The sequence below is a fragment of the Colletotrichum jinshuiense genome, chromosome 2 (genome assembly GCF_051148585.1).
Source record: "Colletotrichum jinshuiense chromosome 2, complete sequence".
Lineage (NCBI taxonomy): Eukaryota > Fungi > Ascomycota > Sordariomycetes > Glomerellales > Glomerellaceae > Colletotrichum > Colletotrichum jinshuiense.
In genome coordinates this window covers 2,107,367-2,125,242 of record NC_139309.1, presented here as the reverse complement: position 1 = coordinate 2,125,242, position 17,876 = coordinate 2,107,367, and the positions used below count along the sequence as shown (strand labels likewise).

Below are 17,876 nucleotides of genomic sequence, written 5' to 3'. Positions count from 1 at the left end.
AGAGTGGAGTGTGGCGCCACCTCGCGAGACACAACGCCACATGTGAGGGGCTGTGTGGCTGAGCACCGCCACACCGTCTCGTCACCATGACCTCCTTGTGCCGTGTCGCTCGCTGGTTTCGCTACCGCCCAATTGCGACCTAAGAAATAAAACCTGATCTCCAAGTTCTTCGGTTGTTTATTCGATCTCCAGGGACCTCGATGATTGATTGGCCCGGCTTCTTGTTTATTTTCTTGGGCTCCTCTATCTTAATGTAGTGCCAACCAACCAGCACCAAACCTGTGGTTTGTCGCCTGTGTAGTTAGGGTTTCCAGGACTGCTGGGAGTCAATCAGACTCAATGTGGCGACACATTGTAAGGATGGTAGCGATGATCAGAAAATCCCCCGAGTCATCATGCGCCAGATCGTGCCTCTGCTATGCCGATGTGACGTGAAGTCAACTGGTCTATTTTCTCGCGGCTTTACTCCGTGGAGGAGCCTCTTTGGGTCAAATTGGCGTTACCACCGACCAGTGAATGTAAACTGGATCCAATCGGCGAAGATGGGTGCGCTGTCGTAGTGGGGCTAGGGCCAGATGAGATTCCACACTACGGGACAAACAGTATGAAAGTGTCGGGCCATGGCACGCATGCTATTGGCACATTTTTTTTTCTGATTGAAACCGGGCCTCAAATTATCGCAAGAATCAATCTTCGCTTTTCTACTGCTGTGGCTCATGCTTTATCAGCCCGCTATTGACAGGCGGGAAGGGTCCCGTTTCGACGCTATCGAAGGCTTGGCCAAAAGGCGCTAATCCTGAAATGAACTGGGCACTGGTTCCCGACTTTGACTGAGTCGCGAAGAATGTTTCCTCGTCAGACTCAGCCCCCTCCGCGATGGGGAACAGCCTGATAACGGAATGCTGCTATTAACCTTACCTTACCATGCCCTGCCCTGCCTTGCCTTACCGGAAAAACCCTGCCCAGCCCGGATGAGTTGAAATTGTCAAGTGGGGAATTGAAAAGGTTGGAATGTGGGATGCCGTGGCTGACTCGAGGTTGTATTGGGCAATGTTGTAAGCATAGCCTCCAGAGGATAAACATATGGAAACATACCCTCTATGGGCGAGTGAACTTTTTGGTCTGGCCATGAGCTGGAATACCATTGTTTGTTAAGGCTTGGGATTGGGCCCAGGAGTCAAACCTCGCCATGAGGGGGAGAAAAGTAAGGGGTTCAAAGAGCTGGGGGAATGGATACCGCGTTGGCGTTCTAGAACGCCTGGTTGGATGTGAGAGTAGCAGCTGCTCTACCGGATCTACCTAGCTTACCATCCGTAGTGTAGATTCCCTGGTAATGCGCCGATGTTGGCGATCATACCGACGCCATTCCCGAGTGCCTCAACCAGTAGGGGGAAGGGGGCAACTCGACATGGGATGACAGGCCATCAAGCCAGGCGCTTTTCACTTTGAGCCTCGAGAAGTCGAATGTTGCTTCATGATGGTGCAGGCCCCTTTTCCCTGAAAGCCTTGTCGTTATTGGTGCCCCGTCTGTCGCTTCATGCGATGGGCCAGTGAGGAGCGCCGGGGAATAGCAAGAATGGGGAATGGGCAAGGCGTTCTGGATCTCTGGGACTCGTGGTGAAGTGCCGCAGGTGAAACAAGGCGCACGTTCTATTTTTGAACTCAACGTCATGGTAGGCTTGGGGGCGTTTGGCTAATGTTGATCTCGGCATGAAATTGGTGGGCTTGTGTCCTTATGTCAGCGGTCCTACCCTTAGACTAGTTCCCGGTGCCTCGGAGAGCTGAACGGCGGTCGTTGAGTGGCTGCTACCGGTGGCTTTCTCTCCCATTGCGGCGCGAGTGCGAGGCCAAAGCCTTCGGGAATGTGGGAGGACGTCGGGACCGGTGGGTCGAGTGCGAGATGGCCGAGACGTTTATTATGGGGCAGAATTAAGAGTCTGGAGACTGCCGAAACGGTGCCGGGGGTAGCTTTCAATGTGTTGAGTGTTCGGCCAAGGTTCGCAGTCTGAACGTCGTCTGGAGACTGGACCGTGGACGGTTGGAGCACTGGAGCAAAGGTGGACGGTGGACAGATGGTCCAGACTCATCAAGGGTAGGCGAGATGGCGAGGAACATGATATTCGCCTCAAGCCCCGGGGCCGTAACATGACCAATTTCCATCGAATGTCGGCCCCGCAACTGGAATCTTTCCGCACCACCGCGGCGTCGTGAGTACAAAGTCGCAGGGCCAAGAGTGACAGCGTGCCGAGGGAGAGGAGAAATAAGGCCAAGCTGCCTTGCTTGTCGTTTCTCTTCGATGTTATTTAGATTGTCGGCATCGACCACGAGCCATCTAGCACCTAGCGAACTGGTTGGTAGTTGGGTAAACAATAGCGAGACCCATGCAGGACGCCCCGTGTGCCGTGTTTCTCAACGGCTCAGGTGTGTCGACAGCACAGCCCAGGCCAGAGCAGAGCAGAGCAGAGTAGTAGAGCAAATCAAAATGGACCGCCACCGAAAGTGCTGTTCCGCGACGGTGGGTGCTTTGGTGATTGGATTCGATAGCGATAACAACCGTGGTGGCAGTGCATGAATTATCTCGGTAGGGTCAGGGGACGGAAATCACGCCTTGGGTGAGTGTCCCGCAGGAATGAAAGGGCGGCATTTCCAGAACGAACGGGGCAATCCCCTGAAGGGAATTTGACCATTCCCAGGACCGTGCTATCGAGGCCGCGGGCGAGCCCAGTCAGGAAGTTCGGCAGGGACGAGACGGCGACGCTCCCTAGTACAAACTCTTTTGTCGTTTATGCGCTACATAGTATTGCTCATAGCATGTAGAGAACAGACGGCGCACAACTTCCGCTTCGGGGTTTGGGGACAGACGGCTGAAGGAACTTGGAGCCGCGGGAATGGGACGGGTCTTGTGTCAGCGCACGCCAAAACACGGCCCCTTCTGGAGTTAGTGACCTTCTTTCGGAGGAACATTTCGTGATGTGGGCATCGGCCATCGGGAGCGGCAAGTGAAAGCCCATACCGTGTGCCGAGCCGAACCCCAGAGCGTCCGGCTCAAGGAGACTGGCCGAAAGGGACGTGAGGCTGTAGGAGAAGCATGCAACTTGGGGGGGAAAGCTGTGTCGAAGTGTGTCGAAATGGTACTGGGGCGGAAGGTTTGCGACAGCATCCCAAGTGCTTCCAAGCCGACTTTGAGCAGCTGGAAGTTGTGAATAATTTGGCGATCTTCAACCACTTGAGTTCTGCAATCGAGGCTGAGCATAACCAACCACTATTTTTTCCTCGAAGCAACGATTCTCATTCGTTGACGGTGGGAAGAGTGAGCGCTGAAAGGCGCATCAACCCACGCCAAAAAAGCGTAAGCCGGAGCGGCGCCAACTGGAACAGCCACACCACACCACTGGCATAGATGGTGTACCAGGGTACTTGGGATCAAGGGGGGTTGCTGGTGCTTTTACGAGTACTCAGTACGGAAAGGCTCATGGACGAATGCGGAAACGAGCAGGGGACACGCATAATCAGTTCTCTCCGCGCCCGCCTGTCGGGCAGTGAATTTGTTCGGCCGGCCAGTGCTGTTGGTATTGGCGAGCGATTCGCTCCCGTCGGATTCCACCTCGCGCCCGACGCAGGAAATAACAGCGTCAGCAAACTCAACATGGCCGGACTCGGGTTCGGCCTGGAAGAAATTTGATTCCTTCTTTCGGTTTCTTTTCGGAATAGTTCGTTTGAGAGGGGACGCGCCAGGCTCGAGAGACTCGACAGTGAATGACATATTGATTCATCACCATGGGTTGTCGAATTCGTATGTTGAGAGGGGAAAACCAGAGGACGGGACAAAAAAACGCGAGGGAAAAAAAAACTTCGATAAGCGTCGTCGTCAGCAGCAGCAGCATTTTCGAGACAGCGACATCGCGCCATGCCCATCGCAGGCGGCAGCTCCTCTAATTGATATCAAAACAAGCGGTCGTTGTTTGGCGAGTGACGAGGCCTGGTCGAATTGTTCAATTCCACCGCACCGGGGCTCACCAAAAGAACCCCTACTAGGCCGCGAAAGTTAACGAGAAGTGGCCGAAAAGGGCAGTTGGCGTCGTCATCCTCAGGCCGCAGACGTGTACTCTCTGTGCACACGGTAGTAATTGCGCTGCGCTCTGTCTGCATTTGCAGTGCAATACGGATGGATACAGTCCTGCATTATTCGTATCTGAGTGTTCCTTCCATCTCCCAAAGTACTTCCCTCCTGCCGAATCCTCACCCCCCCCGGTGCACCTGCCTGGCACACGCTGCAATAGCATGAGATGACTGAGAAGGAAGGCACTGCACACCACATAGAGCAGTAGCATACGCGCACACCACCCACCCAGACAGACAGAGAGTGAGAGAGGAAGAGCGAGAGAGAGGGCAGGCTCGACGCACCAAGCACAGAGATCCGTCCGGTCTTCCCCCCCTAAGCACACCCGTCAGCCAAGCACGCCCGGTGAGGATTGGCTTGGGCTCGGCTCCCAGTCCCCCACATCTCCCGCACTAGGCCCAATTGGGATACGTCGTCCATCGGCTTACGCGTCCTTCGTTCCCTCCCATCAGCGCCCCGGCCGCCCCTCGCCCAGCGAGCGCCATCCCTGTTCAGCCCGCCCAGAGTCCGCTTGGCCCGCCTTTGTGTCCCTGTTCCTCCGAGGACCAGGCACCCAAATCATTCAAGAAACGGAGTCCCCGTGCTGCGCTCCCCTTTGCTACGCTTTCCCATACATCCACTGCCTAGACCCCCCCCGACTCCCGCTACACTCCAGCTCTTGCTCTTGTTCTCTTTTTCCTCCCTTCACCATTCATCTACACCACACCTTCCCGACTTTTGTCAATCAAAACCAACAATCGAAACCTTCACTCGAGGCACTGGCAACCATCGTCACCTAGCCTCATCATCGAATAGCTACGATCCCAATCGATCCGCTCGATCCCATCCCGGTCCACGAACAACAACAGCAACAAGGTTCGCCACAGATCTGGTGCGGACCTGCATCCACCAACAACCTACATCTTGCTTGGTACCTGAGGATCCAATAACTCCTCAACCACAGTCGACGATATGACGACCTCGAATCACAACGTCGATAACATCGACGCTCTCCTCGACTTCAGCGAGTACGACAACATGTCCTACCAGTCCCCCTCGCTCTCTCCCGCCGCTACCGCCAAGAACACATTCACGCGCCCTTCAGTCAGCACCGTCGCGACACCGACTCTGCCGTCGGCCTCGCAACCTCTTACCGGCCCTAGCCACCAGTACGACCTCTACAAGCAGCAGACTGGCATCGTACCCGGTGCCCTCGCTAGCACACTCGCTGTCAACGAGGCCAACTCTCACATCTCGGGCTACAACAGTGGCTTTGGCATGGAATACCTCGGCGGCGGACTGAGCCCCGAGAACGACCTGTTCGACTTCAACACCTCTCCCTCCCAGAACTCTACTGGTCTCGACATGGACATGGAGTTTGACTCGCCGCCCGACTCCCAGTTCTTCTTCCCCAACTCCACTGTCAACCCCACTGCCATCGGCGGACAGGAGTCGCCCGTTGTGCCATCTCAGCAGAGCAACGTCGGCAGACTCTGGCCTGGTATGCACTCCCAGGCCGCCCTCGCCAAGGCCCAGGCCCAGCAGAGGCAGCAGCAGCAGATCATCCAGCAGCAGCAGCAGCGCCAACAGATGGGCAAGCAGCGCACCAAGAGCCAGCAGCCCACTGACCCCATTGTCGAGCAGAAGATTACTCAGCTCCTCAACTCTATGCGTGCCAAGTCCGCTCAAGAGGGCGACAGCCCCACTCCTCTCATGAACCTGCCCCGCACCAAGAAGGACGAGGAGGACATGGACGAGGACGAGAGACTTCTCGCCAGCGAGGAGGGCAAGAAGCTCAGCAGCAAGGAGCGTCGCCAGCTCCGCAACAAGGTTTCCGCTCGTGCATTCCGTTCCCGCAGAAAGGGTAAGTCACATTATCACCCAACAGCCCCCTATCTCCCATGTACACGCTTGCTAACCCTGCACAGAATACATCACCCAGCTTGAGGCTGAAATTGCCAACAAGGTTACCGAGAACGGCGACCTCCGCGCCCACAACCGCGCCCTGGCCGACGAGAACAAGCGCCTGCAGGATCTCACCCGCATGCTTCTTGCCTCGCCCTCCTTCTCCAACTTCCTTGACCACCTCAGCACCAACCCCCAGCCTGTCCCTCAACAGCAGGCCGCTCCCGCAGTCAAGCTCGAGAGACAACCCGAGCAGCGCCAGATCCCCAAGGACGTCAACCCTTACAACAACCAGGGCCAGCAGCAGCAGATTGGTATGGCCATGGTCCCCGAGCAGAACATGGACTTCTCCATGCTCAACATCGACAACGATGCCTACAACTTCCAGCCCCAGGTTTTCGCTGTTCTCCGCACCCCTGACATCCCTGTCACCATTGACACCAACGTCCTCTCTGGCAAGTCTTCCAACTTCGTCGGCGAGCACTTCGAGTCGGACGATGAGAAGATCGAGATCCCCGCTCTTGAGGCTCCTAAGGTGCTCGCTCCCGAGGCTCCCGTTCAGACCGCCGCCGAGGAGGAGACCTTTGACGACGAGTTCGAAAACGACCCTGAGTTTGCCCTCTACCACTCTGCCCCTGCGCCTGCCACGGAAGGCCCTATCGAGCTTGACGTCGAGGCCTTCCAAGCTCCCATCTTTGGTGGTGTCGAGGCCGAGAAGGTTCTTGCTCGCTACGAACTGATCGACGCTACGGAAGAGGAGCAGAATGCCTGTGTCGCCATGGCTAAGGTGCAACGCATTGCTGCCAGCTTGGAACCCGTCCTCGCAAGATTAGAGTCTCTTGTTCTCTAATTTGGCTTCACATTCATTACTCCACTTTCTTTTTAGCACCATTATTACGGGCATTGTGTCGTTACACCATTTCCTGTGCATACTAGCTTGACATCTGGGGAAACGGCGTTGGGATGGACATGGGAATCAACTACACCCGCACCGGGAAGGCATCTATTTTTATTTTTTCTTACAATATGTGTTTGTGGCGGACGAAAAGAATTCTATAGGAACCAAGCAGGTTCGGTATGATTGATGATAGTTAACACTGGCGAGCAAGAGATGGGATAACGGTTGGCCATGGCCATCGTGTACTAGATAGATTGGGCGCTCCCGCAACTCAGTCTGAAGAATACAAAGAATTCTCTAATTTGTTTCCCCCTCACTGCTTGTGACTGCTGCTTCCGTTGGTGCTGTGATAACCCTACTCTGTTACTTGTCTCACGTTGATTTCTATGGGTCCCACAGCCAAGGTGAGGCATGAAACGTCGCGTGCCTCTCAAGAATTTGCTCATAGAATGTACCATCTCTGATCTGACCACCCGATGTCTGTATCCATCCTCCGGAGATCCCTCCCTTCATCCACTCCTGACTTCCCAAGAGTCCGGCAGCTGGCCATCTGTCACCGTCTCATTTTGCGAAACGCTTTGCCCAGCCCTGTTTGCTGTGGACCTTTTTCTTCTTTTTTTCTTTTCTTTTTCCAGCCCCCCTTCCTGGATCCTGATATCTCGTGGCATTTCCCACCTTTCCCCGACGCGCCGCCCTTGCTGTTGTTGATGTCAGGTATGGACGGGCCGCCATACAGCATGAGTGCCCTGCACCCCCTGTCGTCCGTTGTGGTTCATGCCCGCTGCTGTTGCTGGCTTCCCGGACGGCAGCGAGGATTAAGAAGGAGGGGCCGTCAAGGGGCCGGGAGGCCTCCGTGCTTGCTTTTTCCTTCTCTCTCTCTTTCTCTCTCTCACACTCTTCGTTTTCTTTTCGGGTTATCCGGTGCAGGGACACCCTCCCGCTCGTCCCCCCATTTACCGCGACGGGATGCGGGTGATGCCCGTTTCAATGCCTTCTGCCGTTCCTTGGAGGGGCGTTCTTGACTATTCTTCTCGGTGGGTATCGCCCACAAGATGTGGAAAGTTGAGATGGCAGCATGGAGAGGATCGGCATATCGCGTTTCGCAGCGGTGGATTGTTGGATGAAAGGTGGGCATCGTGATCATATGCGGCTCATGTAGGTGTTGAGGCGATCTAGGCCCCCACCCAAAACAACTTTAGGAGCACGGCAGTGTCATCAGTGTAGAGTGAGTGACCAGAGAACGAGCAAGACATGAAGTCCTCTTGGGTGAACATTGAAAATGATGAACTATTATGAACAACCACCACATTTACAAAAGCCACTACTATTATCTTACTCCGAACCCAGATGCTTAAACAGATCAAAGACTCCGGCCTCCATGTCATGTCATGCCAAACGCCGCATTCACAAGTCGTCCCAGTCCTCGCGGATCAGCTCGGCGCCCTTCTCGCCAATCATGAAGACGGACGCGACGATGTTGACGTCGGGCAGCACGGGGATGATGCTGCAGTCCACCACGCGCAGCCCGTCGACGCCGTACACGCGGAGCCGGGGGTCCACCACGCCACCGTCCTCGAGGGGCAGCATCTGGTTCGTCCCCGAGGCGTGCCAGTTGGGGATCGTGTTGGCGCGCACGTAGGCGAGGATGGCGTCCTCGTCGTCCTCGGCCACGGCCGACCCGGGGGAGACCTCGCCGTGGTCCGGGCCGACGGTGTACTCGGACATGCGCGGGTGGGCGAGGATCTTGCGGAGATACCTGAAGGAGGCGAGCGCGATTATGCGGTCGACGGGGTGTGCGTAGTACTGCGGCACGTCTTTTAGTTCACTGATAATTGTCCTGTGATGGAAGTGTACATATGATGGGTAGGAGACTCAGGGGAAAGGAGAAAGGGGAGGGGCTTACGTTGGGGTTAATCTTGGGGAACTCGGCCATGGAACTCGACCTCAGCGTCACGTTCCCCCTGGACAGCGCCACCATGCTCGACGCCGTCAGAGAGATGTACGACTCGTTGCCGCGCGGCGTGTAGAACGGCGTCGGCCCGCTGGGGTAGAAGACGCTCTCGAACAGGTACTCGATGTGCGACTGGTTCGCGAGCCCCGCGGTGACGATCTCGCCCGCGCCGATGGCGTTGAGCTCCTCCTCCGACAGCTTCTGGAAGGCGTTTGTGATGCCCGACGGCGCCGTGTACTGGCCCGTGAGGTTGGTGTAGAACTCGTCCTGGGCCTCGCGGAGGGAGGCGTAGGTCGCGGCCATGTCCGAGGTCGAGAACTCGGGGGTCGACGTCGCCATGATGCTGAAGACGGAGTGGTCGTTTAGGCTGGAGCGTGAACGTTGTTAGCTGAGGATCGCGCCGGGATGAGGCCAAAGAAGAGTAGAGGGTAAAGGGGAAGGAGAGAGGGGTGATCGTACTGCTGGCCGACGTTCTCGTTGATGACGACGGGGTCGATGCCGAATTCTTCGAGTTGAGAAGAGGGACCGATGCCCTGTAACGGTCAGCCGAGTTTCACAAGACATGTTTACGGGCTCGAGCGAGCGCGACTCACAGAAACCATCAGAAGCTGGGGCGAGTTGAAGGCGCCCGCGCTGACAATGACCTCCTTCCTCGCCTTCACCTCGTGCACGAACCCAGTGGGGTGGTCCATGAAGGCAACGCCCTCGGCCCGGGGCTTGTCGCCGGACTCGTCAAAGTTGATCTTCCACACGGGGGCGTAGTACAGCACGTCGAGGTTCTTGCGCCCGAGCGCCTTCTTGAGGAAGCTGTCGTAGCTGGAGCTGCGCCTGAAGTTGGCGTCGAGGTGGCCCGTCCCCTGCTTGACGCCGGTGCTGTTGCCCGTGTTGTAGTCCTCAACGATGGGGACCTGCAGGGCCTCGCTCGCGGCCTCGATGAAGCCGATGCCCGACGCCGGCACATAGCCCTGGAACCCGAGCTCGAGGGGTCCGTCGGCGTAGGCCGAGGGGTCGTGGGTCTTGTAGCTCACGTCGAAGCCCCTGACTTCGTGGTCGTGAGGCGGGTTGAAGTGCGTGCTCTGTCTTGGGTCAGCAATCGTGTTTTGCCTCTAGGGGGGTTAAGGAAGTCTCGTTGCGAGTGTTGTTTTTACCTTGATGAAGAGCGGGTAGACATCCTCCCACCCCCAACCGGGGTTGCCGAGTCTGACCCAGTCGTCGTACACCGAGGCGCTGCCGCGGCCGTAGAAGAAGCCGTTTGTCACGCTGCTGCCTCCCAGACACCGCCCGCGGTGGTAGCGGAGGATGCGGTCGTTGAGGTGCTCCTGGGGCGTGGTGTAGAAGGACCAGTCGATGGCGGTGCCGCCGAGGAGCTGGTTGCCGCCGGGGGCCTTGTAGGCCGAGACGACGTCGGGCGCCGGCCCCGCTTCGAGGACGAGGACCCGCTGCTTGCCCGACTCGGAGAGCCTGTTTGCGAGTACGAGGCCTGCGGTGCCGCCTGGGGGGAAACGTTAGACTAACAATCTCTCAAAGGCCCTTGCCAGAATACCACGAAAGAAAGCTGGATAGAAGGACGGCAACGGCGGGACCTACCTCCTGCAATGATGAAGTCGTACTCGTCCTCAATGGTCGCACGGTCGATGCCCTTGATTGGCGCGGCCGAGGCTCCGACGAGGAGCGTCAGGAGAGCGAGTGTGAGCTGCATCGTGGGCTGATGGACCTCTGTTACGGGCGGTAGTGTCAAAGCGAATGGTCGACGAGCTCAATATCTGAATACAAGCCAGACAAGACCCGAGCTGCAATGGATGAATCTGACCAGCTCAATTCTCATGACCGTCTGGAGACCCGGGCTGCGGGGAGCTCGAGGACCTCATATACTCGGTCGACGCAACCACTCTTGCGAGCAGAAGCAGAGCCCAGATTGCCCGACCCCGGCGCAATCAGCAAGCTACCCGTCCTCCACATCGCAGTTACGCATCATCATGCGTCATCGCACCGCGGGTGTCAGCCCGGGCGAAGGCAAGGCGTGCCGCAGGCGTGCTTGGCGACGAGGGAATGGATGGGGCTATTCGCGGTGTTGTTTCTCTGGGGCGGCAAGCAACAGAGAAAAACCTGGGGGAGGGGCGCCTGAGAGGGGAGGGGCGCCTGAGAGGGGAGGGGGAGCCGGGGTAAGGTAGAGCTGCAGAGCTTCCCGGTTTCGCGGGAGAGGCCGAGATGGCTAGGCAAACAAGGACCCGAAGAGAGGAGCTAGGCACCTTTCTCTGCAGATCATTCAGTTCCGCCCGAAAATCTTGAATTGAATGCTTGCATTTAGAAGAGGGCAGACAACAATCGAGGTGGGTGAGAGACAGGCACCGTGCCACATGTCGCTCGCAAAGGATCCAAACCGACGTATGTCAAGACATTCCGTCGACTGGGGTTAGCACTAGCGCCGCGCGCCAGCGGTGCCGGGGGGGTTGGCGCCACGAAGCCTAGCAGACGGTAGTTCGTCATCCAAAATGCGGGGAGCATGGCCTGCCTATGTTAAATGATCTTCTTCTCCTCTCAAGCTGGGCGCGATATCATGTGTGACCTCTGCACGGGGGGAGAGGGAAAGCCGGGCAGAGCCAAAGCAGCGAAGCAGGGCCAAGACGCACCTATGCACGCTGGAAGGATCCGGCCGACGTACGTCCATCGTGGCGCAAAAAAGACCATCCCGTCTGCCGGCGCCGAGCCCCCCTCTCCGAATTGCACAATGATCGGTGTGAGATTAGGGTGTTGTCACGGGAGCCGGCGCTGGGGTGGGGGGTTTGGTTTGATTCGATCCGATCGTTTGTGACGGGGCTGACTTGAGCTGATTGTTTATCAATGTTTCTTGGGATGCATGTGCCCTGTCCCGCGTATTTCGGGACCCGAGTCTGACCCGACTAAACAAGGGGATTTGCCCGGTACCAACGGGATATTTATGCGCTCTTGGTGCTGCGGGCTGCGGCGCCTTTGTTGATCGGCAACTATTCCGCCTTGGGCGAATCGATTTTCCACTGGAGGAAGTGTCTCACATAATCCTGCTCTGCGTTTTTTGATGATAGCCAGGAAAGACCGGGGTACCCAGCAATAAAGACATTGATGTCTCGAATGCCTGGGCTATGCAACCACCATATGCTGATTGTTGAACTTCTTTGTCCAGAAGCGGCAATTACATGTCGTTAAAGCTGCTTTCCCGGCGCTAGGGGCTCACGTAACATTCATGTTCACCATATTCCGAAAAGCTAAACCGTCAAGTTAAGTGCGGCAACAGTAAGGGAAGCTTGGCTTAGTCCTTTAAACGTATGCTGAAAGTATAGATGGAAGGTCACAACCCCATAATCTAGATGGGCTCGATGAAGGCTTTGAAACTTTGGTATTCGGTAGTCTAGCTACGAACAGCAGATGCTGTCCGTAGTTTCTCGAAGTGATCATCGCGCGGGATCCTAGAAGCCCCAAGATAGAAAATCCTAGAAGTTATTAGATTGGGATAGACTATCTATAGTTACCTGGAACAAAAGTTTCGTATGGTTTTGGAGCTTGTTGAGAATGCCGAGGTGTTTTACCACACCAGAAAACTCCTTGATGTGAGACCGACAACGTGTTTTGTTTTAGATGCTAGGTGTGACTAAGATGTGAATCTACCGGCGCCTTCTTCCTATGCAACGACAGTGTGATTTTAGCCTTCCTCTATGTCCACTTCAACAAAAACGCTTATGACAGCACGTCAATGCCGTACTTCTGGAAGTCGAAGTGTTCCAGACTTGATATACTTTCAGCCCAGCCATCATCAATATTTTCTAGCTGCCAATCCTCTCCCACATCAAACAATCCGGACCTCGCGGCCAGCACATCTTTCTCCCTGGCTTGATATTCAACCGCCACGTCTTGATGCGGTACCCAAACAACCCTCATCCCAGCCCGCCGTCCGGCTTCTACACCAGCTACGCTGTCCTCAAAGACCAAACATTCGTTGGGTTTGATCGTCTTCTCGTTAGACTCTATTTCTGAGTTCAGCGACTCTAGCGCAAGCAGATATATGTCGGGGGCTGGTTTCCCTCGGCCCCGTTGCATTCGCGGGTCATCGCCCAGGACCTGCCTAGCAGATTGGAAGAAGCTAAGCAGCCGTTTGGTCTCTGGCCTCGAAGTTTTCAACTCGTAGGTGTCGCTCTTTGTACTGGATGCCAATGCCAACTCAATTCTGTCCCCGGATGAAGTACTGCGTGCACGGCTGAGGCTGGACAGGAGCTCCTCCGCGCCAGGCAGAGGTTCGCAGTTCGGGAAATGCAGTCGCATTTGCTCTTTTAAGTCTCGGGCAAAATGCTCACGGGGGACGGGTAATTTTGCCCAGTTGTGGAATTGGTCGCTGTTTGTCGAGCCTGGGACACCCATGAGCTGGGCTCGAATCGTTCGAGTAAAGGGCGGCCTTCCGTATTTCGCAAGAAGCTGGTTCGTGCATACGGTGATGATGTCCTCGGAGTTAATGAGAAGCCCATCCATGTCAAAAATGCAAGCGCGAATCGCGGGGAAGCTGATGGCAGTATTTCTTAGCTTTGGAGTACACGGCGCGGATCCATTGTGAGCGAACGTTGACTCCCATATTAGATATCGGAATGTACTTACTCTTTTTCTCCGGGAGCCATGAGTACTAGAAGGTCAGGTTTGATCCTAATTGATACTGCAGGGAGCGAAGTGAGTGTGAGATCTGAGGTAGGATTTTGGCAGTGGATTTTAAGCCTGTCGTTCTCTTAAACGAGCCTAATTGCAAGAGAGTGGGCAGCTGTCTGCAACTGGATCCAGGTGTGAAGTGAGCCAAGATCGCTGAGAACACGCGGAGTCGAGACCCGAACACTGGATTAAGACCCGCGATTCGGGGCGGTCCTCCACTGGACCACCGATGAGACGACAACGACCCGCAGAAGAGTCCACGAATGGCTGACACAACACATACACGATTAGCGCCGCAAGCCACAACGTATAGTCGATCATGGTTCTTAGATAGGATCTCTACTAACATGATAATCTTTTGGCTTCGTACCATATGTGACTAGTCCAGGCTCCTGCACAAGCTTCATTATCATTAGCTTGGGTCTCTGCTACGGTCGACCATCCCTTCAGTTGAAAGGGTGAACCTTAGATATTCGTTTGGGTGACGTAAATTTCCTGTTCCACAGGAAAGATTCGTACCTATCTATTTTAAGTTCTGAGGGATGAAGGTTCCGGGAACTATGGTGAGATCATGTCCCTTTGCCAACGAAGAGCATCGAGTCGCAGGATTTATATCCGCAGCATCAGGTTTATATGTTGGTAATGGATATCAGCCCATTATCATTTTCTTTATCAATGTTTAACTGCTGAATCATGTGAAGCACTCCGATATAAACTGACAGCGCATGTGCCATTTTTGCAAACGTAGAATTAAATTATGTTAAAATAAGAGTTTTTGAAAACTGCTTAAGATCCTCAACGTGCAAGGTTAACAGAATGCCAATATTACTTTCCAGCATATCTCTATTTCTTTGCAGGATTTCTGGGCCCATCTACCGCCTTTTCAACGGTGCCTGCGATGCCATCCTTGCTCGCATCAAATTGACTACCAATAGCCCCGTCTTTCGAGAATGGTCCACCAACCTTCTCACCTGTCGCACACGTGTCAGCGATTAATCAGAATACCCGATTTGAGGACTCTTCTCATATATTTCGTACCAATTTGCCCGACGGCTCCCTCAGGGTTGAATTGCTTGCCAATTGCTCCCTCAGAAGAAATCACACTCGGATTAGCGGGGTTTGTGTCCTTCTTTTGGCCGGCGGCCTTAGCGGTGTCGTGGATGGGGTTGTTGGAAGACATGGTGCGGAATCTGGGTGCTGATGCGACAAAAGTTCTTGCAGTGCGTTTGAGGATAAAGTTGTTCATGGTTGGTGAATGGTAACGAAGAAAGATGCTTTGAATATTTTGGATGGGCTCTTTATAGACCTGTCGTTGCTGATGGTGCGCGTCATCCTCGACGCAGTCGGAATGACGTTGTATGTACGCCGAATAATGATGACATCATGAAGTGCAACCAACCACCATCGTTTTAGAACACATGGAAAGAATCGAGGGGACGGTGCTGAGATGATTCATCGCTCGATTAGGTCGGTTCTTCATAGCGCACCACCGCAAACGTCTGCATTCAGCCGAAGGGCCCGGCTCTAAGACAACAGCCCCGATGTTGGCCCTGACCATGATGATTAAATCAACCAATTCAGAAAGAGAACGTCAATTGATGGCCGCTATAAACAAAATTAATGCTGTCAAAAAAAAAAATTTCGTCATGTTTCACTTCATGCATCAATGTCACGATGTTATACTTACCGCCGCCAAACTGCCCAGATAAGTTCGAGAAGCAAGTCACTAATCTAGCCGAAGGGCCAGGCCCCTTGAACTTGAATCTAAAATGCAGCTGGTTGATCCGGATCGTCCACCCAACTCTATTTGTGATGTCCGCTTGTGAACTCATCATCCTGAAACTTAACGTTGCTCTTCTGTTAATTCGGACATGAGTTAGGTACGCGTGGGTTTTGATTCCTAAATATACCTTCTTCAGTTATCAGGCATCTAATCTGAGTTTCTTTCGCATCAAAAATGTGGTAAAACTGTGAAAAGATCCGAACCAAGGTCCATGAGAGTTTTAATGGCATAGGAATGCCTGGGAAGGAAAAGGAGGGAGTAGAATGTGCCTGAAAATGAGAGATTGCAGTATAAGAAAAACCTCTGACACACATCACCCCGAAAACTTCTTAGTGCCTTCAACATTGACAAAACTGTGCAAATTTATGCGGCCGAGGTCTCACTTCATATGTCATGGGGAACATCGAACGCCGGAGGCCAAGGTTCTCCAGATAGGCAACCATTGGGGGAAAGAGAATGAATCCGTATAGACTTCACGGTCCCCTTTTCCATCACCACACACGTATGTAGGTTGGAAGAGTGATAGAAATCAAAATCTATTTCTTAAGCTATTGTGCGGTTTGGGGCAAGCAACTTGTTTGCTAGGGACAGTCCCCAAAGTCGCCACTTCCCAGCCTCGACGACACCAAAACCAAATCAAAGCTTCCTAACTCCATTCCAAATTCAATTTACCGAGGCCAACTCCCAAAACCCTTCAATACCACAAGCACTGTCTTTAACAAACAGAGCCCAGTCAAAGCTGTCCTTGAGAGTCACTGTAGACATCCAGAACCTTCTCGTGCGAGCCCTCCTCATGCGTGAAACCAATGTAAGGCTGCGGCTCAGGTGGGGGAACCTCAACTAGTCCCAGTATTATGGATGCTTCCCGTCTTCTCCAATGTCGCTCCACAGTCGCCTCGTCTTGACCCTTCATCCATGGACATTTGTTCCGAGCCTCGCCGAACTTTTCCCGCTCCTGGTCCAGAAACGAGCTCGTTGCCTCCTCTGACAAGGGGAATGGCAGTATTTTGACACTGATGACATTGAAGCCATGCTCTGATTGTTTCTGCGAGTCCTCCAAATTGTTCTCGGGCGGTAGAATGGAGCTGGGCGACTGCAAAGGCGACAATGGAGAATTTTCATAGTAGGCCATGTATGAATCAAGGCCTTCAGCTTCCTGTATAGAGTTATTAGAATAACGAGGGCTAATAGTATGGGAGGGCCAACAAAACGTACAGTCCCAAAGCTCCAGAGGTTGAGTGAAGCATCGGCGGAGGGCGAAATGTTGGACTGCGTAGCCACCGAGGGTAGCTATTTGTAGTCTGTCAGTATCTCTAGTGTAACGAAAGAAGAGAGAGAATGGGGGGCTTACACCATCTGGACAGGAAACTGCTGTGGGAGGTGGAGGTGGAGTTTCCATGACATCAGGCACTGAGTCGGCAAAACCCTGGGTCGGTGGAGGCTGGGGAATATTTCGAATCGGCATGTAGCCATATGAAAGACCGTTGGGTTGCGCAAAGACGCCATGTGAAATCTCGGTGGGATGCTGTTGCAGTTCCTGTTCTTGTGCCGCCTTTACCTGAGCCTTTTGGAGTTTGCTCCGAGCCGATGAAACCCTCCTTTTCTCTCGACAGGTAGCGCATTGACTGCGAGGCTTCGGCCGGCCCATTGCATCCATGTGGTCGAACTCAGAGGGCGGCTGAACTTTGTTGCACTTGGAACACTTCTTGTGACCTCGCGGTATCAAAACGGAATGACTGTCGCTATTGAGTGTAGATTCGGGCGGGAAATCAACATGGTTGGATGGAGATAGATGCTGGCTTGATGAGTTGATCCCAGGGGCGGATGGGAATGACAGAGTGAAAGGATTCATATGTCGTGAAGTCGTCGTCATCGACGAAGTTGAGTTCTCATGGAGACTTGCTTCAGGGATGCCGGTGAATTGGGGTGTCTGAGGAAAGCACGTCGAAGGAGAATATGGACTTGATGCCGATACAACGTGCCGACCTGGATGTAGTGTTTCTTGTGAAGGCTCGGTGAAACTCGTGAGGAAGAAGTCGTGTCCTGCTCCCAGTACAGGAGTAGAGATTTGCGGTTGAAATCGGATTTGTGAATGTTGATTATGCTTGATAGGTGCCTTTGAAGGCAGCCAAGATGAGGTAGGGCGTTGGAGTGGAATTGAAGAGGAGCTCTGCGCCTGCACAGGCTCGGCGATAGGGACGACCGATGATGCATTTAAATCGAAGCCCACGCCAGGAAGAAAGAGAGGAGTCTCGTCTTTGCGGGCGAAAATATCTTGAGTCGCCTGTGACTTGGGTGATGGCGGCGGTGAGCCAAATAACGATGTTTCATCGGTGTCCATTGTTGAAAGGTGAAGCTGTGGTCAACCAGGTGATATCGAGATGCCTGCCTGCGAGATGATCAAGTTAACTCTGGCTTTCAGTTGGCAAAAAATCGTTATAAGTTTATCGGTAGGAATGCTCGCCAGCTTTGGAACTCACGAGGTGAACGAAACTAGAAGATGCTTCAGGCACGACGATGGCCCATGAGATTTGTGGAAAGGACGGGAAAAGGTGAAGTGATTTGCAAGCGGACT

At 54.1% G+C, this 17,876-nt stretch overlaps 4 protein-coding genes across 4 annotated transcripts; 1 reads left to right on the top strand and 3 right to left on the bottom strand.

The window, feature by feature from the left end:
• Positions 1-5,071: 5,071 nt before the first annotated feature.
• EsH8_II_000580 (bZIP transcription factor) lies at positions 5,072-6,854 on the top strand (the record flags this gene model as incomplete). Its single annotated transcript, XM_083263878.1, has 2 exons — positions 5,072-5,963; positions 6,028-6,854. 2 exons carry the CDS (start codon positions 5,072-5,074, stop codon positions 6,852-6,854), a joined length of 1,719 nt encoding a protein of 572 aa, XP_083121200.1.
• A 1,452-nt stretch (positions 6,855-8,306) lies between these two features.
• Positions 8,307-10,552, bottom strand: EsH8_II_000579 (glucose-methanol-choline oxidoreductase; the record flags this gene model as incomplete). Its single annotated transcript, XM_083263877.1, has 6 exons — positions 8,307-8,705; positions 8,806-9,220; positions 9,313-9,386; positions 9,447-9,929; positions 10,002-10,345; positions 10,441-10,552. 6 exons carry the CDS (start codon positions 10,550-10,552, stop codon positions 8,307-8,309), a joined length of 1,827 nt encoding a protein of 608 aa, XP_083121199.1.
• A 2,012-nt stretch (positions 10,553-12,564) lies between these two features.
• EsH8_II_000578 (uncharacterized protein) lies at positions 12,565-13,493 on the bottom strand (the record flags this gene model as incomplete). Its single annotated transcript, XM_083263876.1, has 2 exons — positions 12,565-13,381; positions 13,474-13,493. 2 exons carry the CDS (start codon positions 13,491-13,493, stop codon positions 12,565-12,567), a joined length of 837 nt encoding a protein of 278 aa, XP_083121198.1.
• Positions 13,494-14,361: 868 nt separating this feature from the next.
• On the bottom strand, positions 14,362-14,764 carry EsH8_II_000577 (uncharacterized protein; the record flags this gene model as incomplete). Its single annotated transcript, XM_083263875.1, has 2 exons — positions 14,362-14,489; positions 14,557-14,764. 2 exons carry the CDS (start codon positions 14,762-14,764, stop codon positions 14,362-14,364), a joined length of 336 nt encoding a protein of 111 aa, XP_083121197.1.
• Between the last annotated feature and the right edge of the window lie 3,112 nt (positions 14,765-17,876).